General features: G+C 43.7%; 1 protein-coding gene across 1 annotated transcript; it reads right to left on the reverse strand.

Annotated features, from left to right (window-relative positions):
* Positions 1-3,880: 3,880 nt before the first annotated feature.
* On the reverse strand, positions 3,881-6,080 carry LOC146822251 (zinc finger BED domain-containing protein 5-like). Its single transcript, XM_085609991.1, has 2 exons — positions 5,123-6,080; positions 3,881-4,062 (listed from the first exon to the last, which is right to left on the reverse strand). Exons 1-2 carry the CDS (start codon positions 6,078-6,080, stop codon positions 3,881-3,883), a joined length of 1,140 nt encoding a protein of 379 aa, XP_085466117.1.
* Between the last annotated feature and the right edge of the window lie 15,193 nt (positions 6,081-21,273).

A 21,273-nucleotide genomic window follows, 5' to 3' on the forward strand; every position in this document is an offset into this window, starting at 1 on the left:
TATCTGTAGAGTACAGATTTTACTCTGAAGAGCATCATGGCACTATGTGGAACCTTAATAGAACACATACAACCTAACGGAGGGACTTAGATAAGTTATCTGCATTAGGGCCGGAAGAGATCCAGGTTTTCACGGCTTTCCTGAAGATGGTCTCGGATTGAACAGAACAAAGACAGTTATGGAGCATGTTCCAGGCTCAAGACCCTAGCACCGCATTAGATTTCCCACCCTTTGTGATACATCTAAAACTAGGAGGCTTCAAAAGATTTGCAGTTGAAGATATAACAGTGCAGTGCGTTGCATAGTGAACATACCTTGCTTAAAGATAGTGGGGGCCTGAGGAGTTGAAAGCTCTGTAAGTAATTACAAGGATCTTAAAAAGATCTTTTATGCATGGGCAGCCAGTGTAGCACTTTCAGGGCAGCTGAAGAGCTCCTTTGCCATTTCAATACTAGCTGTGCGGCAGCATTTTGGGCCATCTGTAATTTGTTTATGACTGACTTATTGATTCCTGCATAAAGGCTGTTACAATAGTCGAGTCTCAAGGAGATTAAGGCCACTGCGACTGCCTTTCTTGCCGATGCACGGAAGTCAATCAAAAAACTTTTTGAGGGATTTTGTTAGTTGAAAACATGTTCCTGCCACTGCAACCCTGCCATTTTGCAACCCATTGTATTTGGGACGCCAGGTAGTAATGCTCCAAGTTGGGTAGGGCTAATCCACCCCACGCGCAAGGTAAGTATAATTTAGCTAACGCCACCCTACAGCGCGTATGGTTCCATATGAGATCTCTCATCATGACGCTGGTAGGTATAAGGGGAGGTTAGCAAAATATTATAACAATCTGGGCAGCATCACCATTTTATTAAGTGCCACCCTACCTGAAACAGAGAGGTTGAGCATTTTCCAGAATTCTAGTTGGGAACGTAAGGCAACAATCGCTCTGGATAGATTCCCATCCAGGAGATCCCAGTCAGTGTGGTAAATCCAGCCCCCCAAACACTGGAACATAACCGGTTGCTAAGCCACCAGTGCACCACCCACTACTAATTGAGGAGCGTCCACATGAGGAGGGAAAGGGAACAACCATGACTGTCCCAATTCACACCCAGGCCGGACACTGAAGCAAACTGTCTAAGTATGTCTAGAGTGATCAGGGGTATCGCCTGCAGGTCCCTAATATAAAGCAGAATGTCATCCACGTAAAGTGATATGGCATGTGTTTCCTTGCCTAATGGTATGCCCCAATATTCTTCTGACGTACGCAGTGCTATAGCCAGAGGCTCTATGACTAGGCAAAAACATTAATGGGGAAGGAGGACACCCCTGCCTAGTCCCTCTATGGATCTGTAGGGGCCCAGAGAATGAAGTTCGTAAAAGAACTTGCACCGAAGATGTTCCATACAATAGTTAGATGAGGCTCAGGAAGTATGGCCCAAACCTGAATCGCTGCAACACAGAAAACATATAAGCCAATCCACCGTGTTAAAGGTTTTTTCCAGGTCCAAGACCAGAAAGCCCGCTGCTGGTCAAACCGCTGTTGTGCTGTGCATTACCCTGAAATGCCTACGGATATTTAGAGTGCTGTTACGGGCCAGGACAAAACCATTTTGGCCTTGGTGAACCAGGTGCAGGATGGGAAGCGCCAATCAACCTGATAAAATGCCTGGCAGCACCTTATAGTCTCCATTTAGCAGTGCCAATGGTTAGTAGGCACTTGTATGCGTTGGGTCTCTATCTCGTTTCAGACGTGTGATCAACGTCGCTTCTGTCGGGGAGGCTGGGAGAGAAGCGCCCTCTAAGGCTTCAGTGCATACCTTCAGGAGGTGGGGGCTTAAAAAATCTGAGTATGTCTCATAAAATTCGTGGGGGAAGCCGTCTGGTCCAGAGACCTTACCAGTTGGCAGGGCTCACATTGTACCTCTTTGTTCCTCCAATGCGAGCGGAGTATCCGATTCCCTAGGATGTTCAGCAGTGAGGGTGGGAAAGGTAAGGCCATATAAAAAAAGAGTGTATTGCTGACTCGGTGACGTCCAAAGCCAATTTATATAGTTTTGTAAAGTGTGTGTTCAGTTCACTATGGATTTCATGCTGCGTGTACTTAAGTCCGCCTTGCGGCGACTGGAGCATAGAGATGGGTCCCGTGACTTTATCCTGTTTGATCAACCAAGCTAGCAAAGGCCCAGATGTATCAGCTTTAGTGTGCTCCACCGCTGAATGCACCACAAAATTCAAGCACCTTTGGCGCTCAAGGAGTTCTGTGTGCTTTTTACACGCTTCTAAAAGCTGGGCCGAATCTAGAGCCTCTGTCGCTACTAGGGATTTTAATGCAAATAGATACCTTTCTAATTCGAGTAATTCTGATTCTATTTGCTTCCTCAAGCCACTACCCAATCCCAGACCCTTCCCCCGTATTGTGGTTTTCATGGCATCCCACTCCACCATAGTGGACAAGCAGACCCCGACTTAAGAGTGAAATATTCATTGATGGCCTCCTCTATGGAGTCCCAGAAAAAAGGATCTTCTAACATCGCTGGTTGCAATCTCCACGTGGGTATAGCAGGTCAGTGTAATATAGTCCTTCATGTAGGGAATTAGAGGGGGTGAACACAGAAACCTATACTGTAGTACATGCAAGTTGTGAGGCGCCAAGTAAAATGAGTATATTCTCCCTTCAGGATTACGATGTCTCCAAATGTTAACTAGATCCCATCCCCGCACCTAAGTTCCCAGCACCGCAGAATTGGTTGACGTAGTCATACACCTCAGGAGGGGAATGGATCTGTCCAGACTCGTGTCCAGAACATTATTAAAATGCCCTCCGATCAGCCACGGAATATCGGACCATTTCGCCAGCACTGGAGAAAGCAAACTAAGAAAATGCCCATGGTCAGTATTAGGGTCGTACACACTACCCATTAGTACAAAGCGCCCATCTAATCGGCCTTTCAAAAATACATATCTGCCATCCTTGTCAACAAGGACTGCTTCTGCCGCAAAGGGTGTGCCTAGGTGGATCCAGATCATGGCTCCACTTGCAAACACAGAATAGTCAGTGGCGTACACTATTCCCCTCCATTTTCTTTGCAGCCTGGCTGTTTCAACTTTGTTTAAGTGTGTCTCCTATAATAGGACAATGCGTACGTTATGTCGCTTAAGGTAAGAATAGACCGCATGTCTGCAAGATGGTGTGCAGAGACCCCTCACATTCCAAGTAAGTATAGTGTGGTCAGTCATAACAATGCTTTAATCGAATGCGGGATGTGGCCTGGCCGATGGGTAAAGTTGCATGTGTAGAATCACAAAACATAATATCACTGCCCAGTCCTTCCAAGAAACCTGCTGCAACAACTAGAAGAAAGGTGAATAAGCCTATCTGGAAACAAAAGAACACCATTAGAGTGGTCCCCAAGGAAAGTTGACGTACTGCCTAAACCCTGACAAACAGCAAACCGTCGGTGTAATTAACTGGTTCCCCTTAGAAAGAAAGGGATGAAGGGGTGTGGGGCCATACAGGACATGGCACCATAAGATCCCCAGTAATTACGCAGTTCTCTCCACTACTCGGTCCACCGCATGTTGTTCCTGTCTGATCAGCTCAAGGTCAGGTGCCACCGACAGGACCGGGTTCTGTTGCCTGGACCTTCTATGGCGACTCATTCCGTCTGTCTTCTTATTCCTGCCGCCTGGGATGCCAGTAGGTCTGGGCCCCGAGAACCAACCCGTAACTTCTAACCAGTCTCACGTGTCTTGGGGCGTGAAAAAAGAACCTCGACTTTCTTTCAGAGACCACACAGAGCCTTGCCGGGTGGAACAACAAAAATACAATGTCTAATTGTCTGAGTTTCTGTTTAAAATGGAAAAAGGATCCTCTTTGGCGCTAAACCCTTATTGTGTAGTCTGGGAAAAAGAGGACCTTCGCGTTCTCAAATGTGTTCTCCGGAATCTTCCTGGTCTCCCGCATGATCATATCTCGGTCCTTGAAATTCAGCAGTTTGAATATAAGTGGATGCGCCCCATTACCTGGCACACGTCTATGGCCCGGGATGGGATGCACTCGTTCTATAGTGAAAAAGGAAGAAAGTGCAGAGGAGGGCAGTATGTCCCTAAGCCAGTGTTTAGTAAAGTATTATAAAGGAACAATGTTATACTAGCGGCCACCTAGGTCCTCAGGTAGCCTGGGCTACAGTTATTTAATTAAGCGTTTAGTCACCTAACCTGACTAAACGCTTAAATAAATACCTGCAGCCCAGGCTACCCGAGGACCTTAACGGCCTCTAGTATACCCTTGTTCCTTCCTAATACATAGATCAGTGTTTTTCAACCTTTTTTGGGCAAAGGCACACTTGTTTCACGAAAAAAATCACGAGGCACACCACCATTAGAAAATGTTAAAAAATTTAACTCTGTGCCTATATTGACTATATATAAAGTAATTCTCTCGAATAGGAATCAAATAAAACACAAAGAAAGTATTTTATAATTACTTTATTATGAAATAGTAAGAAGTAAACAGAAATATGAAAAATTATAAAATACTTATTTGATCAGTGCGCAACCTGGGCCTGTTTGGCTGAATAAAAAGCTGATATTCTGGCTGGAATCGAAGAAAGACACACACGTAGCTCTTCGTCAACAGCTCTCAGTCTCTCTCTGTATTTAGTTTTTATAGCAATCATGCTTGAAAAGCTCATCTCACACAGATATGTAGTGTTAAATGGGAGCAATGTCAAAATAGCTTTGTTTGCCAGAAGGGGGAACTCCTTGGCAGTATCCAACCAAAAACTATCCAAAGGTAGATCAGCAAATCTTAGCTTGAAACCACGATTTTGCCTCAGTTCAGTTAGTTCCTCCTGCTCCTGTAAAGTCATGTCCTTTCCACCAACTGATGCTGAGCTATAAGGGTCCCTAACCCAGTCAAGGCATTAAGTGGAGACTGAAGAGAAATAAAATGACAACTTCTCCTCGAGAGTTTTTAAATGTTTAACTATTATCTCACACAGTGCAGCAGTGTGAACACCTTGCCATTGCTTGGTGAGTGTGAACATTTCAAGATTGCCACTTTCCACGTGTTGATGCCAGAGTTGCACCTTTGAACGGAATCCATTTATTTTATCTGTACTTGTAAGCAGGTTTTCATTTCGACCTTGCATTCGTGTGTTCAGTTCATTCAGATGATGAAATATATCTGCCAGGTATGCCAGCCTTGCACACCACTCATCACTTGCAAGCAGCTTTGCGTAATCTGACCTCTCATTTGTCAGAAACACTTTAAGTTCCTCCCGCAGCTCATACACACGAACCAAGACCTTGCCACGTGACAACCACCAGACCTCCGTATGAAACAGCAAGGTTTTATGCTTCGCTCCCATCTCCTCACACAAAGCTGCAAATATGCGACTTTTCAGGGGACGTGACTTTAGAAAGTTTACCATGCGCACAACAACATCCAACACATGAACTAGGTCTGCTGGTAAAGTCTTGGCTACGAGAGCCTCACGGTGTAAAAAACAATGCGCAACAATCACATCTGGATTTCTTTCCTTCACTCTGCTTACAAAGCCTTTGGTGCGCCCGACCATGGCTGCAGCTCCATCAGTGCAGACCCTTGTGCAGTTTTCCCACTTAAGTCCTCCTTGTTCAAGGTATTCTGATGTGACCCGAAAAATGTCTTCTCCTGTTGTTTTTTCTGGCAATGCCTTGCAAAAAAATAAGTTTTCTCTAATTGCATCACCATCAACAAAACGCACATTGGCCAAGAGTTGAGCATGTCCACTGATATCAGTAGACTCGTCAAGTTGCAATGCAAATTTCTCACTGATACGGATCTTTTCCAAAACCACACTTTCGATGTCTGCAGACATGTCATTAATACGTCTGGAAATTGTGTTGTCTGAGAGAGGGACTTTGGCTATTTCCTTAGCTGCTTCAGGTCCGAGCATCTCCTCTACAATAGCTTTGCAGGCGGGAAGTATTAATGTCTCTGCCACAGTGTGCGACTTTTTTGACTTGGCTATAAGTTCAGCAACTTGATAGCTAGCTTTAAGAGCTCTTTCATTTACCTTTGTGGTTTTTCTCATGAAAGTTGCCTGTTTCTCCGTGTTTTCACGCAAGCGAACAAAATAGTCCGCATTCTTGTTTTGAAGCGAAGGGTGTTTCGTTTGGGACCATAGCACTGTTAGCTAGCTTTTCACCACACACCACGCACAGTGGAGTTGGTTTGTTTGCATCTCCGGTGACAGTAAATCCAAATGAAATATAGCTTTCGCTATATTGCCTTGTGCCAGAGAATTTGCTTGAGCTAACCATCTTTGCTTTCTTTTGATCCCCACTCATACTTGGGCTCTCATCCGGCTCCAAATTTTGTTCAGAGCCCAGTTGTTTCCTTTTCAAAAACGTGTCCATCACTGCAGTATCTCACTGTCACTCAGTACTAGGCATACACAAGGACGCTGCACCTGCAAGTTACCTATAAAAGAAATTTAAGATTTGTATCTATAAGGAGCAAATTGTGACTGGATGGTTTCTCAGACTCAGAGAGCCCTTGATGCCAATTTTAAGGTTAGCACGTGCTTTAACTACAAACGTTACGTCTGCCCAATTCATTAGTACTCATTGTGTATCAAAGACTGATATGAACCACACAGTACTAGTATAACGCTTGCTCGTCTCTCTAGTCTGGAGACAAAGGTTAGTGCTGCTACAACCCATGCGGAATTCTCCAAAGATAGCTAATTTCTGCAACAGATATTGGGTGACCATGTAAATTTTTATTAAACAGACACTTTTGTAAATACATCTTGCCTCAAGCATCACTCAAAACTGCTCTCTACCCACAGACTAGGTGCGCAATAGCTTTCCTTGATACATGCAAGCTTATGATCACACCAAAATCTATTCCACAGGAGTGAAAACCATGGACCACATCACAGAAGCACATCTGGAACTCACTCAAGGACATGCGCTGAACCCCTCATACTTTAGCTTTAACCTTGCTCGACGTAGCAACTGCACCTGAAAACGACCCTTCAAAGCACAACGGCTTTGGAATGTTGCCTGCACTAAATCAAACCCGCTGCCATTCAGCGCACCTCCCAGGGCAGTGACACGTAAGGATCAGTGGATTTACATACAAGATTCAGATTGTGATGGGGGAAGGGGAATTGAACAGAGTGGCACCGTGCAAGAATGCTAAATATGTCTCATGTGTTCGTTGAGATCTTAGATCCCCTCCAATCCAGTTTCCACTTAGTGGTAATAAGTTATTATAACAATCGGTTTACTTCTTCTGCTAGTGTTGTGGAGAATTATGAGGATGTTTTGAGGGGGTTCCTTGAGATTTCATTATAAAATCAATAACCATTGCACGTGGTAAAATAGTTTACAAGGACTGTAACGTCATATTGTGGGTTTTTTTTGGTAAACACACCAGGCTCAGCCAATCCACCCTGGTAGCCAATTAGGAGAAAACATCGACTAAATAAAAAAAAAACAGAGCGCAGCCTCATTGATTATTATGGATCTCCTTAGTATTGTGAAAAGACAATCAATTATTAGACGAGAAGGAAGGGTAATGTTACAGCTGCAATTTAACAACTCCATGGAAAGGAGGAGAGCTATTGATCTTTATACGGCATGCCGGAGCTTATTGAAATAAATTGAGATTCACTTAAGGAGGCGCGTGCACGCTGTTAGGACGAATCAACATTTGTGAAGTAGGAATGGTTGCGCCGGGCTCTAGTCTTGTGCACGAATAAAAAATACAACTTCGAGTAATAAATACATAACGATGGCTTAATTAATTTAAACTCAGCATATTGCCGACATTTCTTGCTGTGCAAACTCCTAAAATTGAATAATTCCTGGAAGCTGATTTGCTCTGCCAATACACGTACCACACAGATAGTTGAACATTTTCTCACATATCTGTTTCAGTTGAGTGAAAGTGACAAGGGGTAGGTTGAGAAGTCACAAAGGATGAAACTGTGTAACTCGTAACACATCTTCCAAGCTTTACCACCAAGAACCCTTCCCACTGCCCTTCTGTTGGCTGCTAAAGACAGCTTAGTCCCGCTGAGAACTCAGTGCAACATGCATCCATGGGTTTGTATCCCAGCGCCTGCTCATCCGATCCTTCCTCCATGACCAGTGAATGAGTACCACTGTGTTGGGTAATATTAAAACCTGGGTGTTGCCAAAGGAGCTGCGAGGCTACTGCTGTGCAGACAACGCTCTTATAGTCTGAGGTCTGAAAGTCAGGATGGAGGCTACACCATTGTTGGAGAGACTAACTCAGACTAGTTTAGCCATCAATGTTGACTTGTTTAGCTGTTTAGGAGCGGCCTCTGAAAATCCAATTACTTTTTGTGATGCTACCAAGTACTACCAATTTAAAAAATCCGTGACAGGATCCCTCCAAATGCAGACATAAAGCACATCTACCGTTAAGCGCTCTCTATGAGCTTTAAAAATGGCTCTACAATAGACCCAGAGACCTGGTATTAGTCAGGTCAAGTAGAAAGCATTATAAGAATACTCTGGATAGGAGGAAATTAAGCATTAAATACCTGCGGCCTGGTCTGGATCCGGATGCGGTCTCTCAGTGCCAACTCCCGCCGAGTCCTGGTCTCCGTCCATCTCCTCCTGCTCCGGTCCTCCTGGTGACGCGACGTCTTCTTCTCTCCGCTGCTGCGCACACTGCGCTCGGGCGGGAAGGAAGTCGGAAGATACTGTTCTGTGATAGGTCCAGGGTGGAGTCTGGACCAATCACAGCCCGGACATCCGAGGAGCGCCAATCAAAAACCCCACCCCCCCATACCCAGGATACAGTCCGGCGCCCGCCGCCCGGCCTAGTGGGGGAATTTTTTTTTTTTTTTTTAAATCTTTCGAATGTTTCCATTTTTCCCACGTTTTCCCACGGCACACCAGGCAACATCTCGCGGCTCACTAGTGTGCCGCGGAACAGTGGTTGAAAAACACTGACATAGATTACTCTTGGTCAGACTACTGGGGTCCCCTTGTTCTTCAGAATATAGTGTTTAATAAAGGCCACAGCATCCTGACCCTCTGCCCCATCTGGCAGCCCAATTAGGTGAACATAATTCCTCCTGGAATGGCCCTCTGCATCTTCCACTTGTTCCTCCAGTTGTCGTATTCTGGCCTGATGCGCATTTTGCTGTTTTTCCAGAAACTCAGTGGCAGGCTTCAGTTCCGTAATACCCAGTCCTTCATTTTCCAATGGTCCGCGTGGAGTAGTGTATGGTCTAGCGCAACGTTGTCAATTTTGGATTCCACCGACTCACTAGAACGCTGTATGGCAGCCAGGATGGCGTCCAGTCGATCCTTTGGGGGTCCTGCTCCATTAGCGATTGTGTTTGGTCCATGTCATGTCTACTGGACCAGTATGCTGCGAGGAGGCCCTTGATCCAGCTCCCTTGGTGCGGCCCATCTGTCCAGCAAGGACATCCAGTATACTCCAGTTGCATCAAATCTCCAGCAAGGCAGGGCCAGGCACCAAGCAAGACCGCACAACTCGCCCAGCGGCGACAGTGTGAGGAGCCCACTCCCAATTCCCCACTGGGGTGGTCAGCGAGTATATTCTGGACCTACCACATAACTTCCTTATGACCTCAGTCCAGCAGCCATTGTCCGTGGCCCAGTGTTCCCCTCCTTCAGCAGCGAACCAGTAGTCACCTCCCCATCTAGCACACCAGGATCGTGGTCATCCATCTCACTCCCAGAACAGGCTCATGGCACATTAATTATCCCACACAGCAGTGGCCATCAGCGATGGCCTACCTTTACTTGCTTGCACCTGCAGTCCCCTGTGTTTACCTTCCTCCCTATGAGTATGAGCGTGTGTTGTATGAGGATCAAATCGTGCCCCAAATTTACACAGTGCCTTCAGTGATCAACCAGCCTTCTCCGACTAAGTCACCGTCCTACGATGGGTCCCCCTCGCTCACCAGTGTGTTTCCCCCTCCACACGTTTGCACGATTACCGCTCCTGTCATGAGTCCCAGTCGTGCCCGCAATCTGCCTTTAGCATAAGTGCTCAGAGACTCAAATATATGCTACTCCTTCAGGTCGTACCTCTGTGCCGCCACTGTGATTAGAGGCAGGCCTCACAAGTAGCTCTAGACTCTGCCGTTGATTTGCCAGTGTCCGTGCCAGACCCCACTGCAATCCGCTCAGACATACCCTCCTGAGCTCATCCATAGATACTTTGCTTTATCCCACAGCTCTCCAAAAAGCACTCCTCCTCATCCCGCTGCTACGGCCTTCAGTCCGATCAGGCCGCAAGTGATTCCCGGCATTGAAATGAGTGGACAGAAATACTTTTTCTTGAGGCAGCGTGCCACCGCCACCATTGACAGTGGGTGGACGGCACAGGTCTCAGCCTCCTCCACTCCTCGCCTTACTTTAAATTAGGCCATGCTCCCGCCACCTCTGCAGCTGGTCCAGGGCAGGCCCGAGTCCAGGCCACTCCCGGGATCCCAGTCATCTCTTCGAATGCATCGCCACCCACTCCAATCCCTATCGGGGGCGCAACAAGTGGTCCTGAACTTCACTTCTTTCTGCCTCTATGGGAGCAATGTGCTCCTACTCCCCCCTCCAGTTCTGTGGCCACTTCATGGTGCCAACAACGCCACAAGCTCAAGGCTGCACCCAGCCAGGGCCCGACTCTCGTCTGTAACTCTCTCGGCAGTGTCGCGGCACCCCAGGAGAACTGTGTCGGATTACGGGGATTAGTGGCGGAGCAGTCTCAGAACACATCTGCAATTGCTGGCCATGCCCCCCATTGCTGTATCCTCTCCTTGCATGAATCAGAACTGACACATTGCTCCTCTTGTGGGAGTTGACCTGACACATCGCACTCTGAACCAGTGCTTCACCTCCGGATCCGTGCATAACTGCCACAGCAGTGTGGTAAGGTCGACGCATCCCCTCAACTGTGCAGAGAAACCCAGCACATTGTATTCAGAACCAACGCATCTCTGTTTCGTCACTTTATCTTCAGAACTTATGCATCACCATCACTGTGTGAAGAAAATGAACACATTACATCCACTGCTGTATCAACACCAATGCATCGCTAGGCTGCGCCCCACATCTCACTGTTAAGACCAGGATCAAGGTACTTTGTTCAGTGAGCCTGCATGACTCCTGTATCCGGCCTATGCTCCATCACAGTCGGCCTGAACATTTGACTTTGGCCTTGTCCTGCGAAACCAGATATACCCCATTGCTTCTAAGTGCTAAGGACACTTTTATTCTTCAGAAATTCACATTGCAACTTCTACTTATTTAATGTGTTTTGGTGTTGATTTAATTATACAATTATTGTCTGTTTTTCTAACCTGGTGTGGAATCTTTTGAGTTGTTTTCATTTTGTTACTGTACGTAGTATTATACGAATACTTTACACATTGCCTCCTATGTTTAGCCTGACTGCTCTGTGTCGTGCTTCCAGAGGGTGAGCACAGGTTATATTTTAGTCTGTATCTGACTTGCCATGACTAGGATTGAAGTTCTTGCTTGTATGGGGTGCGTACCTCTGCCAACCAGAGACACAATTTTTAACACTTTGTTCTCCAGTACTAAACATGATTTTTCTAATATAGTGTATAGTGTTTTTGTTTCGTTTATAGAAAGACGATAGTTACTAACAAGCAAAATGATTGCTTAGCTTTAAAAATATGTTTTAGGAGTCTCGTCATATTAGTCTTAATTGGTGTTTTAGTGAGTCTATACACTTCTGTCAGATATCTTTCTGAAGATAAAACTATTTTCCATCATAGTAATGTTAGAGAAGATAGTGGATTTGATCATAGAAATGTTTCTTATGGGAATTTTAGGAAAAATACCTATGTTAGTCTGTTTACAGAATGTCAGAAAATTATGAATGTTACAAACGGTCATATTTGTACAGACTTGCCTACTATGGCATAACCTGTAGAGGTTATTTGTCAATTCTATTGCGACAGTATCTATTAGTGGAATATGAAGTGGGTTATGATTTGCATTCTAACAAGTTGCTTAAACTTATGAATTTGGCTTCTAATATCACAAAAATAAAATCATTATTCTATATCAATAATCTAACCAATATGATGAGAAGAAAGTGTGTAAGATGAATCTTGTGAAGTGTGACTTTATTAGAGTATTTAATGAAAGAAGAGTAAAGAAGAGTTAAAATGCTCACATTTGAAAAAGATTTAATCACAGGAAGAATTTGAGGAAAGTTTTCGAAATGCAATGATACATCCTTGATAAGTGAACAAATTAGTTATTTGTGTCATGCATATGACACATAATGAGTAGGAAACCTTAGAGATGATTAGAACAGGTAAGTGCAGTTATAAATATATACTTGCTAGAGATTATATGTTGACTAATGACCCTATATGTAGAGGCATTGCTTGTGCCTGTTGTAAAACATATTCCTAGTAACTGGGTAGGTTACTGCTGTTTGTGTTAGTCAGTCAGTCATAAGTCTTTATTTCGATTGTATCAATCATAAAAGATGAAAAGTTACAAAAACTTTTTTTTAAAACAGGTCATATTAACCCCTTGCATGCCCTTGACGGAACCACTCCATCATGATCCACGGGCGCCGTGTGCTCATGACGGAGTGGTTCCGTCATGCTGCGGCCGTTGGCGGCCACTCCGCCCACGCGGCGCTAATTCCCCGCCTGTGCGGGCGATTAGCGCAAGTGGGTGGAGTCATGACGGAACCACGCCGTCATGAGCACAGCTCGCCCGTGACTCATGACGGCGTGGTTCCGTCATGAGCATAGCGGCGCCGCAAACCCCCCAAACCCCCCCAGCGCTGCGGCGGAATTCGCGCCGCAGCGAAGGGGTTAAATGTCAATGATTTAAAAGAATATAAAAGTCAACGACCAACATTTAGAAGTAAAGGGCCCTCAGTATATAAAACACATGATAATTAAAAAATATAAAAATATACAATAGTACATACATATATACACATACATAGACATATATATTTATGTATACATATATACATAAAAGCAATGGTGGCCATAAGACCACCAAAAATCGTATATCAAAATATTTTACACACTAAGTAACACACTGTCAGACACAGAAGTGTGTGTCAAAGCAAACATAATACTACTATGCTGGTCCCATGCCCAAACTCTTTGTATAATTATTAATATAAAACCTGACTAGAGTTATGGCCCCTCATATTTTTAGCACGGATAACCCACATCCAGCTCAGAAATTTGGAAAACTGCAATTACGATTGAATCCTGAGTATTAGTTTTCAAAATCCTTAATGCCTCCATGCTTGATCTAGTGCCCATATTGAGGCAAACAGGTTTGAGCCATTTTATCCTAGGATGCTTGTAATCAGGGCATACAAACATTATATGGGCTATTGTTTCAGTCCGTGCTGGGCATGTAGAGCATTTATCATCCAACCTTGAGTCCCAGCATTTTTTAAATTCTTTTAACGGGAGGGAACCCAACCTAAATTGATGATACCGCTTCCTATCATGGGGTTTACTGATCACCTCCCAATAAGTTCGGTCTCATGTTTAAGTTCCAAAAAACGCCTAGACATAGTAGACCTTATTGTGGATGAAAAGCGCTTGATCTTAACCATATTCCAGTATGCTGCTTTATACACTTTTTTAGGTGGAAATGGATTATGGGCAGGATCTTTCCACAGGCTACTCATCCCCATATCAATCAGGATGGTTTTTAACTTATATAGCCATGTAATTCTACGTGAACGGTCTGCCCCCCTTACTTCGTGCAGTGCATTAGCATACAAGGACAACTCAGGGGTAGTCCAAAGCCTTCGCCAAAAAGCTACCAGCCGAAATCGCGCTATGTCCTCGATTGCTTGGCAACCCAAATCCAGATATAAGGGCAATAATGGCGTTGATTGCGGAAGGGCTATTAAAGATCTCATAAATTTGTTTTGTGCAACCGTAAGGGATGACAAATCCTCAAAGCCCCATAACTCAGCACCATACAATGCCGAGGAGCTGATTTTTTAATTATAAATCTTTAGGGCAGGGGCAATGGGCTTTGTCTGTGATAATCTCTGTTCTTTGATAAGGGCACCTGCTAATTGGGCGTGTTTAAGGGCCAACATATCTACCTGAGGCTTCCAATTTAGTCTCCGGCCTAGAGTAATCCCCAGATATGTGAAAACTTCTGTCTGCTCAAGGAGGTCATTATTCATAAAAACTTTCCCTTTAATTACTTTATGTTTGTGGAGGACCATAAACTTGGTTTTTTCCGCATTAACCTCTAGCTCATTGTCATGGCAAAATACCTCAAAGCGTGATAGGGCAGATTGTAGACCTATTTGGGTTTTTGACAATATCAAAGTATCATCCGCAAACATGAGTAGGGGTATCTTCATACCAGCCAGGGTAGGGGCATCCGTGTGGTAAGTAGAAAAATACTGAAATGCCCTGTTGATAAATAAAGAAAACAGGGTGGGGGCCAGCACGCACCCTTGTCTTACCCCCTTTAAAACTGGGAACCGGTCTGTGACATTCCCCTGCATACCCCAACGAACCTGTGCATAATTACAATTGTGTAACTTGACTAAGATAGCCAATATTTCCGATGGCATTCCCATGTCCACAAATGCACTCCACATTTTGGTTCGAGGGACCAAATCAAAAGCAGATTTGAGATCTATGAACGCTGCGCAGATTGTACCCCCTCCAATAATAACAACCCTCCAATAGATAAGCATAAATCGAAAGACTTGATCTACGGTACTGGTGTGTGAGCGGAACCCTGCTTGTAATGGGGACAAGATGTTCATATCATCAATCCAGGACTTGATTCTGCCCAACACTAGTCTAGCAACAATTTTTTTAATGGAATCAATAAGGCTTATCGGCCTATAGTTGCCTGGTAGTGTTAGTCTTCACAAGAGTGTATCATGTAGGTGAGGTGAAATTCGTCTTTGAAGAGTGAAACATGGGTTTAGAGAAGTGTTTTTGGATATATTTGGTGTGTTGATTTCTCTTATTGGTGTGGCTTTGAATGATAAGAAAGCTGTCTACACTAGTTGATTGCCTGGCTAGTAATACTGCAAGTTCATTAAGGGTGTAATTCAGATCAGTCCTCTTCATAGTAATATGTGCAAATAGGGGAACTAATGTAACCTCAGTGCCAGGATACCCGATTGGGTAACAGTGCGCTTTAAAAGACTATATTACATTACATTACATTAACTAAGATTAATTATGAGATCATTCCCATTTATTTAAAGGTGATTATAAACTATATGGAGTTTGTGATTTTGCTTGCTATAGTAGGTGGCGTATTTCATGTAATGAAGGTTCAACAATGTTCCATATTTATGCCAGATAATATTATGCTAATTAATGTATATAATAATTACATACCTAAAGTTCTGCATGAAAACAAAGATTTGGGAGAGACCGATGCAAGGGAAATGAATGTCTCATTGTTCAGTATGATTGGAAATGGATTTCCAACAACTGGTGAATTGTTTAGTGATGTGGGTGGTGGGAGAAATATTAACCTCTGATTTTGTTATTATTCTTAGCCTAATTGGTCTATTTCTTCTACTAACATGTTTTAAAGTTATCTGTTTAACACACAAAAAGAAATGTGATTGCAAAAAAAGGCAATGACTAGAAAGAGGGAGGGAGAATAAATGAAACTTGATAACACTAAATATAGACTAAACTAAGAGCCTTGAGGAAAAAAAGTATAAAGAAACTAAAAGTGACTGATGATTTATTGTGGAGTAGCGTAGTGCACTTTGTGATGATCTAAAAAATTGTCAGTGGTAGAGCAGATTTATTAATTAGAATGATGTATATTTAAATGGGATTAAGTTAGCATTACCAAGACTAGAGTTCACATAACAGGGCCTCTGATTACCTGTACAGATGTGCTATTTTATTCTTCACATTGAAAAGGCCTGCTTGTGTTCTTTTTATTTACAAGAAAATTGTGAAAATGGGATTTGTTTTCTGGTGCCACTTCTTTTACTGTACCCAACTTTTTGTTCGTAGGCAGCTATGCAAAATATGTTATTGAATGTTACAATAATCAAGTGTCAGGGCTCAAGGGAGGTTTCCTTCTCTAAACCCCGCTGTGGCCACTATCTATGCCCCTCAACTGCACCAGCTTAGCTTGGAAATCGGCTGTGCCCCTAGTTGGCGAGCATGCTGGCGGCGCTCGTCTACTAACATGGCCGCCAGAGCGCCCTTTGTAAAGCAGCCTAGTTTCTTTTAAGAATCTTCAGGTCCAGGGAAAGCGTGCACCAACGTTCTATGGTGCACTTCACCGCAGATTTCACCGGAGCAACAGCTTACCTTGGGTTTGCATTGTGTTAGTCAGTTAGGGTAGTTTCGCCTCGGCTCTCGCGATTAGTTACGGCGGTTCCTGTTCCCAGCAAAGTGTCAGGTTAGTGTTCAAGCGCGCGCATGCTCAGAGACAGAATTAGTTGAGTTGCCCATGTCAGTTAAAATTAGTGTTCAGACTCAATTTAGTTTTTTGGTTAATGCGGGTGTGAAAGGTTCCTCTCGCCGAATTTAAACTTGATAGGAGAACTGGAGCGCTCTCTCAGAAACTCGTAATTCTCGAGTTCAGCGCCTTCAGTTTCAAGAAAAGTCGTTTGGCATTAATGAGTTTAGGTAATGCGGGCGTGTATATTCCCTCACGCAGTGTTACACTTAAACCGAAGAGTTGAAGTAATTAAAGGAGATAGAAGTAACCTCCAGCCTGCAGTTAGATAGCAGAGAACCAGGCATATCAGTTCTAGCTTTCCTCATTTAATAGTTACAATATCTAGGGCTTCAAGTCAAAATATAAGAGTCCACAATTACTCAAGATTTGACAAAAACTCGAACGCTCAGTGAATAATAGTACACAAGTAAAATTCCCTTAACCCAATTCCCAAGGTATAATGTTAACTTACCTCATGTTTCTCTGTGTCAAAAGCCACGCATATAAGACGTCCAGTCTTATCCTGCAAGAAAGAGAGTCGAGTAAATATCTTCTCACTAAAGTATTCAACATAAGTAAAGAAGAATAGAAGAGAAGCTTAGCTCCAAGGTTATTCTGGTAAGACAAGAAATTCTTATTTAAAAGATACAGTCAATTTAAATTGAGAAGTGTTTTTGGGGAGGTATATTTCTTTACAGCGCTGAAAGAAGAAAGAAAAAGACGAGGCAGAACAGGCAGAATACCTCGGAGCTGTCTCTTCTCTGTCCTAATCCCCTTTCCCCCCTTAGTACTTACCTGCAAAGGATTACAACACCTAGCAGGGGAGTTCTGAGAAGGGCATTGGGAAATAGGCACCGTTCTGCTCCTGTGTTGTCAAGAATATTAGAGACCAGGGTCTTAACATCAAGGCTGTTGCTGCCTGCAACCTCAACCGTTTGCTTATTTATTCAAGCATGCAATGTCATTTAACTTGTAAGCAGGGTGAAGGGCATTATTAGTTATTATAAATGTGAGTGGTCTCCAGGGTAGCCTGTTTATGTGAAATAATTTCTGCAATGGTGATTGCTTTATGTCATGTAACGTTATCAATGTAACCCTTATGGTGCCACAATACTGAGAAGGTGGATTGCTGCTTTTCAGATCCTATAAAAAGTGTGTTATTTGGGATTTGATTTTTGCCTATTCTCCAGAGGTAGACTTCATGTTGAACTTTTTACTGACTTTGTATTTAGATAGTTTGTGGATGCTTGCTTCTTTTAAACAAGGCCCTATATTGACCTTATAGGTGGACATTTTACTTGCCTTTTGTGAATTATGTTGAAGCTGATTTTAACTGACTAATTAACTACCTTTTTGCTTTCTGTATGGTCTGCAATGGTTCATAATTCTGAGTAAACCCTTATAGTTTTGCCTTGCTCAGGTTTACTTTATTTGCCCTTGGTACTCAAACAGCCCGATCCTGCATATTGACTCTTATAAAACATATTGGTGCAGTCTAACTTTTGAATTTACGACTTTTAATTTATTTGCAACACAGTGATGCCTCCCCAGATAACCCACTTATTAAAGTCAATGAATAATCTGACTATATGGGATATGTCAGATGGTGTTACTTTGTAAAGTACACAATACTGAGTTTTAAATATGTTGCCATAAAAATATCGTATCAAAAGTGTCAACCACCAAAATATCAAAAAGGCAACTATACATAAGTATGTTTTAGCATAATATACTAATATTTACATATATGTACTCTGACAACACATTTATATATTTTTAGGAGTATAGAAAATCTATACTTACCAATTAAACTAGCCTCCAAAATATTTTGGTTGTGAATATTTTTGCAACAATATTCTTGTTGTACAAAATTTCTGTAGATTATATTTTGACATGCAATCATGTTACACATACCAAAACATCCAACAACTATCTGGCCTCATGCCACAGTTGTTGAGTGGGTTCTGGCAGTGATCCACAGTCAGTTAGATCAAAATAAAGATAGGTAATTATATGGTATATAGATTAGTGAAAAATGTTATATAGTAAAATAATTACCAAAATGTTGGTGTGTTTGTATGTATGTTTTGGGTGATCCATAGGAGGGGCCATCAGGGTGGGGGTTTCTTACAACCTTCAGTTAGACCTGAGGTTACACAAGAGGACAGTGGTAGTGAATGGTGAAGTATGTCTGCATAAGTATGTTTGCTCTCATCTTAACCTTGTGAGTGAGATTTCGTTGAAAACATGTTGTTAGTTGTACACTTGGAATCAAATTGATGCTATAGGCCATCAGTATATCAGAGAATAGTCTACAACACATATGTACATATATGTGTGTCTCATGTGTGTGTCTGTGCATGTGTGTGTGTCTGAGCGTGTGGCTGCGAGAGTGAGAGAGCTATAGAGACAGTGGGTGGTTTGGCTTCTATGTTTGTTGAACAATTGTTATCTCTTGAAATTGAGTTGTGGAAATTTTGTATAAGGGCTTAGGGTCACATGCATCAAGCTATTTTGGGATCGCAAATGATGCGAATCGCAAAAAAAGGTTGTTTGTGTTTGCAAAATAGCCTATTGAAATGAAATGAAAAGGACACTTGAATAGCACTTGGCTACGCGGAGGCCTCCCAGCGCCGGGCATGACTAGTGATCAGAGACGAAGAGACTTAGGGGAACAGAAGTGTTTTCAGTTGTTTTCGGACAAAAATGTGGCTGGGTTCCCTGCGGAGATGAAGCGGCAGTTCGTTCCAAAGTTTGGCTGCATTGAGGGAAAAAAGTTGGCCACTGCTTCTGGCCCTCTTAATTCGTGGGGCTTCAATTAAGTGAAGTTCGTCGGAGCTGAGTTTCCTACTCGTTTTGTAGGGGCAGATCATGGTCGAGATTAATGGTGGCCCGTTCCCCTGCAGGGACTTGTGGGCGATACAGGGGGCCTTAAAGCTGACTCTGTTTTTCACTGGCAGCCTGTGAAGGGAGCGAAGAGTGGGTTTAGCTGAAAGGCGCTTTGGCATTCCCAACAGTAGTCTGGTCGCGCAGTTTTGGACCGTTTGCAGTTTAGTGATTACTGCGATCGGGGCTCCCAAGTATAGTGCATTTCCATAGTCTATCATTGAGAGTATCAGCGATTGGACTAGGATGTTCTTGGATTGGGGAGGAAGGAGAGAAAGCACTTTTCTAGCAATCCTAAGCAGACCAAAGCAGGTGGCGACCGTCTTCCTTGCTTGCGCCTTAAATGTCAGGTTCTGGTCTAGCCAGATGCCTAGACTCTTTATTTCTGTCTTGGGGACTGGGCCCATGCATGCTGGCCACATGGTCCCTAGTGTCACATTTGAGGGGTTCCCCAGGATCATGATCTCGGTCTTTTCCCCATTAAGCATAAGGTGAGACACCCCCATCCACTTAGAGACTTCAGTTAGGCATGCGTTAAGGGCCTTCGGCTGCTGCGTTGTTTGGTTGAGCGCCATGACCAGTTGTGTGTCATTGGCGTAAGCCACCATATGGATGCCACGATTGCCACCAGAGGGGCCATATATACATTAAAAAGGGTTGGGCTAAGCGATGAGCCCTGTGGGACACCACACAACAGAGGCAAGGGTTTGGAACTCATGTCTCCTTCAAATATCTGGAAAAAACGTCCCTCCAGGAAAGAGCGCAGCCATTGCAGTGCAGTTGCGGCTACTCCTATGTTACTAAGGCGGTGAATCAGGACGTGATGGTTCACCGTATCAAATGCTGCACTCAGGTCAAGGAGTATGATGGCTGCTGACCCTCCCGAGTCCAGGATCTTTCTGCTTTCTTCTACCACCGCTAGCAGAGCAGTTTCCACACTTTGTCGTGGGCGAAATCCTGTCTTGAGGGGTGTAGCAAACTACGGGACTCCAGAAAGTTTGAGAGAGTATGGTTGACATATTTTTCCGTGATTTTGGCAATCCCAGGAAGAAGGGAGATGGGGCGGTATTGCCTAGATCCGCTGATTAGGTTTCTTCAGAAGTGTCTTTACCATTGCCCCTTTCCAGTTTGGTGGGACTACTCCTGTGGTTAGTGAGGCATTAATTAAGTCCACGATGGTACGGGCAATTGTGGGTGCTACCTTTTTTAGGACTTTCATAGGTGCGGGATCCCTAGGCGAGCCACTTTTCACCGAGGAAATCAAGGTCAGAAGAGTTTCCTGGGGGAGAGGAGGAATAGACTAAAACGAGTGTCTGGAAAGAGGAGGACCTTGACCTACGTGCTCAATTGCGAGTTCATATTCGTCGTCAATCTGGGGCAGCAATTTGAGGATATTTTTGATTTTATTGTGAAAAAACTCTGCCTGTTTATTGCATCGTTGACCGGAAGTATCTAGGGCAACAGGTGGAACCGGCTTTTGAGGAGTTTTTTTATGATAAGGATGATCTCTCTGGGGGAGTTGGCGGCCAGCAGGATTTTTTCCTCGAAGAAGGAAGCCTGTGCCTTTTTAATTTCTGCTCCATTCTTGCCAACAGCTCTTCTATATTCAAGCTTCTTGCTAGGTGAGTAGTCTTTCCTCCAGCTTCTTTCTTGTGCCTTGAAACACTGTTTTAAAGTACGTAATTCCGAGGAGTAGCAGGGTGATTTATAAGGGCCTTTCTTTTTTTTGTATCATAGTTTTAGGGAGGACCACATTCAGAGAGTTCTCTATCCAGCTGCAAAAGTCATTGTTAGCTGCAACTGGACTGGGATCTGGCTTAAGCCTGGTCTTTTACAGCTCTTGGGCCCACTTGTCAAGAGGGAGCTTGGACCAGGGCCGGTTAAGCGTCAGTGAAGGTTAGGCAT

This window comes from Triturus cristatus, chromosome 6 (assembly GCF_964204655.1).
Source record: "Triturus cristatus chromosome 6, aTriCri1.1, whole genome shotgun sequence".
NCBI classification, from domain to species: Eukaryota; Metazoa; Chordata; class Amphibia; order Caudata; family Salamandridae; genus Triturus; species Triturus cristatus.